Source organism: Aulonocara stuartgranti (assembly GCF_965226115.1).
Source record: "Aulonocara stuartgranti genome assembly, chromosome: 18".
NCBI classification, from domain to species: Eukaryota; Metazoa; Chordata; class Actinopteri; order Cichliformes; family Cichlidae; genus Aulonocara; species Aulonocara stuartgranti.
The window spans coordinates 35,595,189-35,605,194 of NC_138954.1; the positions used below are offsets into that span (position 1 = coordinate 35,595,189).

Genomic DNA, 10,006 nt, shown 5'->3' on the forward strand with positions numbered 1-10,006 from the left:
TTCGTCTGGACTGCCTACGGGGATGTAGCTAGCTGCAGGTTTTCAAGAGTGCGAAGCCAAGCTGCAAATGGGCTACATTTATCACAAGTACCATTATTGATAAAGGAGGCTGAGGAGTAACTAAACATCTGACGCAATGAGCAGGAAATGGACAGATGAAGTGGCGGGTGAATTAATCGAGAATGTCCTTTGGATGAAACACATGCAGAAGGTGAGAAGCCCAGACTTCCCTCTCCTCGGCCACCTCCTCCAGCCTTTCCGGGGGAACACCAAGGTGTTCCCAGGCCTCCTCACCCTATCTCTAAGCAGAGGCCAGCCACACTTCAGGGAAGCTATCCCCGGCAGAAGGAACTGTTCCCTCGATCTTCTGCTCATGGGGGTCCTTTGAATTGCTCTTTGTCTGGTTCCTCACCCAGGACCAATTTGCCATGGGAGACCCTAGCAGGGGGCAAAATCCCCTGACAGGGGCCCTTGGATCCTTCCAGAGGTGTGTCCCTTCCACCACGATAAGGTAGTGATTCACGAAGGGGGAAACAACATTATGAAACAGGACATTATGTACAAGTTTTTAATTAAATTGCTTACGCAGATAAGCTACACAAGAACACCATTGTGTGTGTAACAGGAACAGGTTTCAGACAAACAGAGAATAATTATGTTATTGTCTCCACACTTTAACAGATAACTCACACACGTGAGAAGCAGCTGGGCTTGACGTTTCAGTTGTTGTGTTATTCTCAACAACACACCACCTCTGTCTTACTTCAGGTTCAGATTAGTGGATGACTCTGCTTTCAGCTGTGTACTCGCCTACTTCTGCCTGGACTCCAGAGGTTACTGCAGAGTACTGGGTTATTAAAGGTTACTTAAACTGGCTTCAGTTAAGCTCTCATAGCCTCACACTGGTAAATGTTGTGACATTATCATTTACATGAAGGAAAAATATTCATTAAGTTTCAGTCTCCAGACTTAATCAGGCAAAATTCATACAAATGGCAAACATACAAGCCAGCACTCTTTCTAGTATCAGTATAAATGCAATACAAGTATTATATTTACAGTCTTTAACGTATTGAGGGGAAAAGCCCCTGAGGGATGTCTGCGTTTGCAAAAGTATGTTAAAGTGTGACACAAGAAGAATCAGACAGCTAATCTCTTGTTAGCTCAGTTGTGCACTATGTGCTCATTATACCACGCATGATTATTGACCTTATTATGGGAAAATCCACAAACCTCATCTTTAGCACCAAAACATATGAGAAGATAAAAAGACGACAGCAGTGAGGTCAGGAAAGCCTCATGATGTAGTTTTGTATTTCACATACAAACACTTGTCAGTGTGTTGATGCCATGAAACAGTTGTGGTCCCTGAGCAACATGACAGTGAAAGGAATTTCACCTCATGGCACTATGATCACTAATGCTTAATGTTAGTCTTCATCACAACACAAATACACAGTAAAGTGGTGTGTGGCTGACTTCAAACTCAACACTTTATAACATCCCATTATCTCCATTGTTTCCTCCTTTCATTTTGTGATGCTTTTTGACTGTTTTGTATTTAACAACTGCAAAGTCTGATTTTCACCCATATACATAAATATTTACTGATATATGGTTTGTGTCAACATCTTGTGTCTGTGGGAAAGCTGTTAAATAACCCTGTTTATATAATTTATTGGAAGAAAAAGTCTTTCTTTTTTATTTGTATTGACTTTAACTAGAAGGTACATCAAAACAAACACACACAGATGAGTGCAATGTTATTGATTTATTATCTGTTTGCACAGAAGGTCAGTTAACAAAGACACATGTGGACTGTCCCTCAGTTCAATGAAAAACCTTCAGAATTTAAAGGGAATGTAATCTGTTCCAATTTACTCCCATGTTTGGAGGTAAATGCATTTAAATACAGCATGGACATAAATACTGATTCACCCTCTTTCCCCGAGCACTTAGACTGTGGCTCACAGTGTGTTTTATTCACAATATAAAACAGCCAAGCGTGCTGTTTACAAACCAAACATGGTTTTTGAATGAGCAATCACAGACACCTTCATTGTGCAAATGAGCATTCCTTCACATCCTGAATATATCCTCAGTTATGAACTACGGAGCTTATAATTCATGTCACGTAAAAGTATTTGCAGCTGCTTCTAAATTTGATATTTAGAAGCAGCTGCAAACTGATCTTTCTGAGTTAACTAACCAAAGTATCAATGGGTCTTTACACCACATCCCTACATTCTAGGTCTACCGATGTTCACTGCACCAATTAAAATTATCATTATTAAACCGCATGGCTTGTAATAATGATACTAAAAAGGTAGATGCATGCTAGCATAAAGGTCAGCGCTGGCTGACAGCATGAGAGTGCCAGCGAGAGCAAATTCCAAGGCTGATGGACAGTAAATGAGTCTGATTGCAGCAATTTGTTCACTGATAAAAAGGCTGCCCGCAGCAACTTCAACTCACAATGTACGATTTCATTGATGAATGCTAATGGTAACACACTGCAGTGATAAGTAAAGAATTTTATTTAATCAAAGTTTCATTTGTTTTGGTTTTTTTGTTTTGTCTTTCCAAAAGCCTCTAATTTTTAAACTGATAACCTAACTTTCATTTTTATATTAACAAAAAAATGATATATATGTCATAACAATGGTTACCTGGAAGGAGTTTACGTTTATCTGAGAAGAAAAGAAAGAATGAATCTGAGCAGTGTGCACAAGGTTTCTGAACTGTCTTATTGACAGACACTGAGGTCCTGTGTATGATGTTAATGCTCCCTATACTTTAGACCATGTATATAATCACAAGTCAGTGTCATGGCATAGTGAATTCCTTTTATAACTGACTGCTTGGATTTTAGAAAAGCTCAGAAATTTGCTTTGGCAAACAGTTAACAGGATCAAATGCATACCTGGATCAAACATGAACCGCCCATGGTCAGTACTACAAATGTATTTGTCTCTCAAATATGTCTCCAGTCTGTCCACTGGAACTACTTATCATTTTTAACAAACTATAAACTAGATTCTCTGAAGCCTAAGAGTAAGGGCTCCTCCCATGTGTGCAACATATGTTCTTCAGAAGCAACGCAAAGCAGAAAAAACATTCATATGTAGTTATGGATCTTCATTAAAACTGTATAATATATACACTATTTACAATATGAGCTTTAATCTCTCTGTCTAAACACAACAGAACCTATTGACTGGATTTTAGTTTGTACCTGAAGTCTATATCATACGTAGGCTGAAGGATACCCAGGCCAGCACGGGACTGGTCAAGAGGCGGGGCTTTGATACCAGGGTCTAAAAGTTCCATGTCAAAGTAAGACAGAACAAGAGTCAAGAACTGTTTGATCTCATACACAGCGAAAAATCTGCCCGGGCATTTAGTGACCCCAGAGCCGAAGGGCATGTAGAAGTAACGCAGCCGCCGCCCACTGCGGTAGAAAGTGGTTTTCTCCTGACCCTTGTTGTCCAGAAAACGGTCAAACTTATACTCCTGCAGAGTGAAGAGGAGAAAGAAATGAAGAACAATAAAAAATGCAGTAATTTCTTGGTGAAGAGACTTTTCTTATTTATAACCCATCCGGCTCTTACATAGGGATCCTCATAGATTTCAGGATCATAGTGCAGCAAAGGTGGATACAAGGCTATGACATCATCTTTCCTTATGTGGTAAGCTTCTTGGTTATCAAGGTGAAGGAGGAAGTCTTCCTTGGCAACACGCACATTCATAGAAGCACTGGAAAGACGCATGGCTTCTTTAATGATGCTGTCTGTAGACATCAAGGAGACAGACATAAAGCGAATATGTTCATGCTAAAATTCTGAACGCTAGTCTTTTAATTTAGCAATATTAGGTATGTCACTTTTTCTTCTAGTGATCTAATGACTGGGTAAAATAAGTAATCTCACCCAAAACAGGCATGTTGTCCAGCTGGTCCCTGGTGAGGTTCAGTGAGGGGTCGCTGGGGTCAACTGTCTTACCAGAGTCTCCCAGGATTTTCTGCACTTCCTTGTGAGCGGCTTTCATAGCATCTGGACTCCTGCGCAGAGGTACAACCTCTTACTGTGTGTATTTCTTTCACTATTCTGTGCTTAGTGAAAGACGTAGGACAGTTTTTCCAATTTCATTGTACTACTGTACTATGTATGACTGTGCAATGACAATAAAGAGTTATCTTATCTTATGTTATCTTATGTCCTATATTATTTTTATTGTAATAACAATTAGTTTTCTTCAGCAGAAGTTATTGGTATTGGGCTGCGTACTGCATTTTAAATTAATACATTTGTTGTGTTTGAGAAAGGTGTTTATGGAAAAAAAATATTTGAAAAGCTGCTCAATTTTTAATATTTAGTCATGTGGGATGTATCACATCACATATTGTCCAGCACATGTAGATTTCCAATCTAATCGAGTCTTTGGCCCAAAACAAACAAAAATATGTAGCCTGTGCAAAGGCATGGCCCATGATAGTACCTGTGAGTGTAGAGGGTAAAAATTCATGTTCATGTTAGCGATCAATGTAACACTACAATGTACATCAGCATTACTTTTTATAATAAGTATTTCCTTAGATAGCCGGAAACAACTTACCTCCATGCAGTGCTGGACAATTAGTTTTTTATTGCATGTAATGTGACATATGACATAACTTAACCATAGGTACCCTACTTAGGATCTGTAAAAAAAAAAGAGCTGTGCTCTCGGATATAAACTGCACAGTGATTGGTCAACAAGACTTTGTGATAAGGTATCAAGAATACTGCGAAGTCTTGATGCATGCTCAGTCATCAATGTAAGGAAAGCTAATTCTGTTAAAGCTAAATCTGGTGGGAAACATTTCATCTCGCCATTCAAAAGTCTTCAGTCTCAGCTGACTGCAGGTTTCCCCATTGACTAACAATGTCAAAGGTCAATTTCATGATAAGAACTTAGTGATTCAATGTCAATAACACTTATCAATTCAGTTCCTTATCGATTCTCTTATCATCCTTATTGGGTTTTCATTGGCTCCCCTTTGAGAGTCACCACCATCGCTAAGAAGCATATCAAGAACATTGCATTTGTACAAATTAATTACATGCTGTGTGGTCAAATGTTCGGGTGTTGAAAAAAAAAAAATAAAAGTAATAAAAAAGTAATAAATGTAATAATTACACATCTTACACTGAATGCATTTCTTAAAAGTAATGCAGTATTTTACTTAATTACTCACAGGAGAAAGTACTTTCATGTTACTCTGTCTCATAATTACCATTTAACAATGTGAACCTGTTGGTCCTACAAACCAAGTTAAATCCCCATCCTAATTTCAGTTCAAATAAATTTTATTTGTACTGTGTTAAATCACAACAATAAGGTGCTTTATATTGTAAGGTCGACCCTACAATAATACATCCAGAGAAAAAACCAACAGTCATGACCCTCTCTGAGCAAGCACTTTGGCGACAGTGGGAAGGAAAAACTCCCTTTTAACAGGAAGAAACCTCCAGCAGAACCAGGCTCAGGGAGGGGCGGGGCCATCTGCTGCGACCGGTTGGGATGAGAATCAGGACAGACTGTGCTGCTATTTTCCTCCTCTGACACATGAATTGAAATCAGCTAATTGTAGCGTGATTGCAAGAACCAATAAGCAGGATCTACGGGCAGGTAGAACAGTTCCAAGGAACTGGACTACTGGGAACTGGTTCTCTACAAGAACCATCCATAATCTATACTGTGCAGATAGTCATGGTGAGCACTATTAACAGAGAGCTGAGGAGTGGCTACAATCAGAGCGTTGCAGGATGGGGAATGATGTGCCATTAGGCCCCCTCCTCATTTTCTTTTCACATGAATGACGTCCTTGACTGACGCTCAGGCCAGCATACATCCTCATTATTGAAGCAGTGACATGTAGGGGACCACTGATACATGTCAGGGCTTTTTTGATATGATGTTTTTCTGCTTCCCTGGCTGCTGTGTCTGTAGAGATGGTGTCCCTCTATGTTATAGTGTATTTATGATACTGATTTGTATGCACTGGTTTTTCGTACACATAACCTTTTGAATGCCCCTATTACTGATTGAAATTTCACAGCAAAACAATGTCCAGATGAACAGCATCAACTTTCTGGTAATGTCCTACTACTGTACCATTTATTGCTGTATTTTTCTAATTATTTTTGTTATCGTGTGATGCTTTGCTTAGGCTGCTGCCCCCGCGACCCGGCCTCGGATAAAGCGGATGAAGATGGATGGATCGTGTGATGTTCGTACACAGAGTAAAACTCACGAGACTGATTAGACACACAATTTGATTTACTATTCCTTATGGCTTTTCATGAGACAGCCCATTACCAGCTTACCTGATCATATAAAAGAGACTCCAGAAGGTAGCAGGCAAGGTGTTAGCCTGTGAGGCCCAGAGCAGAGCAACATGGGTCCTGGCTTTGCTGATGTCATTGAAGGTAGATAAGGAGTCATTCAAGATCATCCTCATGGAGATTAAATCGGACACATTCTCTCTCTTGGACAGGTGTTCAGCATGCATGGTCTTAGCTAGGTTCTACATAAGAGTGTAAAAAAAAGAACATTCAAACATATTAGAGGATGAAAATGTTACAAATGGCTCAGAGGCCTTTGACTCTGACAGCCTACTAACCTCTCGGGCACTGTAGGCACTTTTGAACACGTGAATAGGCAGCCCGGCCACAAGTGCCGGGAAGATTTTGTCAAATTCTTTGAAGTTCTCCAAAGCATTGAGCACCAAAGCTTTCTGGGCTGCCTGCCGAGCCTGACACTTGTCTTCACCAAGCTCTTTACCAAACAGAGTTAGGTAACCAGATTCAAACATCACCTGAAGAACAGCAGAGCACAAACTTATAAATGACTATTTCAAGGGTTTTTTACTCACATATGTGGCATGAATTGTGTCCCACCCTGAGTAGAGAATATAGGTGTAGAACCTTTGCAGTTACTACATCATGACTATTCAAGAGAAATGCATCTTCCATGGGCCAATGCTTTCACTCTAAATTCAAGTTACTGACCTTATAGCAAAAGGCAAATATGCCGTCCACCTGCCAGTGGTCCTTGCTTGGGCTGAGTGTATCTGATTTCAGCATGACATCCTGAAGGTGCCCCATCATTGTCTCAATAAGGGAGGGAAGAGCCTCCCCCTGTAGTGTTTTCAGAAACGTCTGATGGAGGTTCTCTGTGGTGTGGCCATGGCGAGGATCAAAGCTGTCATGACCAAACGCCTTGTAAAGAAAGAAGAGCTTCAGGACTATCGAAAGATCGACCAATACAATGAGAAAGTGGATCAAGAAAAGTGTCCTAACAGACTATATGATGTATTCATATAATATATCTTTTATAATAAAAGATCAAATCACGTCATAAAATTACCTTGACAGATGTAGCAAAATGGAACTTCCTCCAATCAAGGTGTCTTCCCTGCCTGATGACTGAATGGTAAGAGAAGGGGTCGCACAGGAAGTGGATGTACCTGCCTGCAATTTTGCAGGTGAAAATGTGGCCGTACTTCTTCTGGCGGCTGCGGAGGAATTGAAGTGGGTTGGCCCCGAACTGGAGAGCACAACCTAAGTAGGGGATCAAACCATTTTCAACTGCTGGCTCACCTGGTTGCCTGAGGACAATGACAAGAAAGAGATCACAGAGATAACTCACTTTGTTGGATCTCAGTTGTCTGGATCGAATTCTGTAACTTCCGGATGAAAAAGCTTTCATTTGTCTGGCATGTGCGTCAATGATTTCTTCAAGACTTCGGCTGCACTGACGTCTTTAGACTGATTTTGGCAGCAGCACATATTGTGCATTTCATATAGTTCAGCTAATTTAGTAATAAATTAATATCTCAGTATTATTAAGAAGTCATTATTTTACAAATACAGGTAAGTTTAAACTGAAATGTTCAAATAAAACAATGAATCAGAGAGAGCAAAATGTTGGCTGCATCTCAACAACAACTCCAAAACTTTGCAAACCTACAACTCAGGACTGATTGTTGACATAGCTACATAGCAGTCACCTCTGTGTTACTCATGTATTTGAAAATAATAATCATTCTTCTTGTGCATTTCTATTAAAAAGGTTTCTTCTTTTTATGTGCTGTAAGCTGAAAATTAATCAAAATCCTAACATTCCTGTCAGTGTTTAATTCAATATATGCAGAAGTTAAGTAATATACTCAAGCCCAAATTAAGATTCATGTCCTTCATTACATCCTACATGCTCTTTCTTAAGTCTTACCTGCGTCTTATCCCCACAGCAAGCCAGAGGAGGCAGCAAAATCCCACAACAACTGCCCAAATCAGAGCAATGCTTATAATCATGCTGATGATGGTAGAAAGATCCACACAGTCGAGCCCACCCGTCCCTGCAGAATATGTGAGCAGCTTGTGTGCTATTGAGAGTGACAGTTGTGTGAGAACAGCAGCATGCAGCAGGTTTTTTTATACTTCCTTTGAGCCTCTGGGTGGGTCTGATGATGTCGTCACCAGATACATCTCAACAAGGAACCAGTTAGGCGTTTTCATTGTGCAAGATAAATAAATAAGCAATGAAGTTATTAAGTTAATTTTATAAAGAAGAAGCAAATTTATTTTCTTGGATGTGTGTGGATTTTTGTTTACATGTTGTATTTATTTTGTGCTGTCCGAAATCTGTGGCTAAAAACAGCTCTCATCTTAAGTTAAAAGTCTTTTATGATGCATTTGTTTTTAAATTTACAGAAATTTTGCAAGAATATTAGAATAAGAATATTTACATTTTACATGAAAACTTCAAACAGCAATTTCTTAGAAATGTACTGAATAAGTAACATGTTTATATTTTCTGAGAAATAGGATTCCAGGTGTGTGTGTGTGTGTGTGTGTGTGTGTGTGTGTGTGTGTGTGTGTGTGTGTAAGAGTTGGCCTTGACCGGAGTCCATGGACAGTGTTGCCTGACTGCATCCTGATAATGCATCTGGATTGATAAATAGATTCAAGGTCACTTCTGTGTCTGTTTGTGTGCATAATGAAAATTTCTTTTGACGTTGCATGGCATGTGCTTTCTGTTGAGACTTGCAGTTGAGCAAGAAGTGATAAAATCTGGTTCATCAAGAAAGACAACTAAAAGAATAGCAAATAAAACTGAAGTACATGCATTGTCGCACAGTGTGCCACCGAACATGTAAGAGTGATGAATCAGTAATCTATTTGGAAATACTAACAAGTCTCAACAAAGATTTGCTAGAAAAAAATAAAACAACATAGTAAAGCAACATACCTGAAACTGCAGCCTGATGAGTTAGTAACAACCATGTCTTAATGTACAAGCCCCCAAAACTATTATTGTTCAACTCAGGTACCAAAAAGTTGGAATGACATGCAAAATAAAAACAAAAATCAGGGATTTCCAAATTTCATAAATCCATATTTAATTCATGATATAACACATGTTTATATAGAAATGTTAGGAACTAACTTTGTAGTTGTGCACATTCATTCCTGTCTGATCCCTCCCAGATTCAGTAAGCTTAAGTGATCAAAGTACCTTCATCTCATAATACAATAAATACTGCAGGGATAAATACATGGATGTGTGTTTTGTCTTTCTTGTGCACCTGTGGGTGCAAAAAGGTTGAAAAGCACAAAGCCAGATGATCTGTTAGCTATGATCTCTCTTTCAATAAAGTGTTTGTCTCAGTTCAAGGTCTTCAGCGCATGTTAATGACGGTTTTTATTTGTTTTTCTTTTCTTTTTATAAAATTTTCATCACAAGATTTTACCCCCACTTATCATTTTTACCAAACGAGATCAAAAGAATGGAAAATAAGAAAGTACTAAGTTTAAAGGCCAAAACACTGGTGCACAACAAACACCCAGAGAAAACTTCCTTGAGTTTCTTAAGAGTCGTCTGGGCAGCCTGGAAACCCTAGCAAAGCTGGGCAGTTGCAGAATGGCAGATAACTATGCAAAAGGAGTAGCATAACAGTGAT

The 10,006-nt window shown here is 39.3% G+C and overlaps 1 protein-coding gene across 1 annotated transcript; it reads right to left on the reverse strand.

The window, feature by feature from the left end:
- Window positions 1-1,752: 1,752 nt before the first annotated feature.
- On the reverse strand, window positions 1,753-8,448 carry cyp7a1 (cytochrome P450, family 7, subfamily A, polypeptide 1). The gene is made up of 8 exons (XM_082514030.1): window positions 8,275-8,448; window positions 7,411-7,651; window positions 7,053-7,262; window positions 6,665-6,859; window positions 6,369-6,568; window positions 3,930-4,060; window positions 3,612-3,790; window positions 1,753-3,513 (listed from the first exon to the last, which is right to left on the reverse strand). The coding sequence occupies exons 1-8, from the start codon at window positions 8,355-8,357 to the stop codon at window positions 3,211-3,213; spliced, it is 1,542 nt and encodes a 513-aa protein (XP_082370156.1). The 5' UTR covers window positions 8,358-8,448; the 3' UTR covers window positions 1,753-3,210.
- Between the last annotated feature and the right edge of the window lie 1,558 nt (window positions 8,449-10,006).

Coding starts and splice junctions, on each gene's coding strand:
- cyp7a1 (XM_082514030.1), bottom strand. CDS start 8,357: ATGATTATAAGCATTGCTCTGATTTGGGCAGTTGTTGTGGGATTTTGC. Junction 4,061..6,368: donor AGTCTCTTTTATATGATCAG/GTAAGCTGGTAA, acceptor ACCTCTGCGCAG/GAGTCCAGATGCTATGAAAG. Junction 3,791..3,929: donor GGACAACATGCCTGTTTTGG/GTGAGATTACTT, acceptor TGATGTCTACAG/ACAGCATCATTAAAGAAGCC.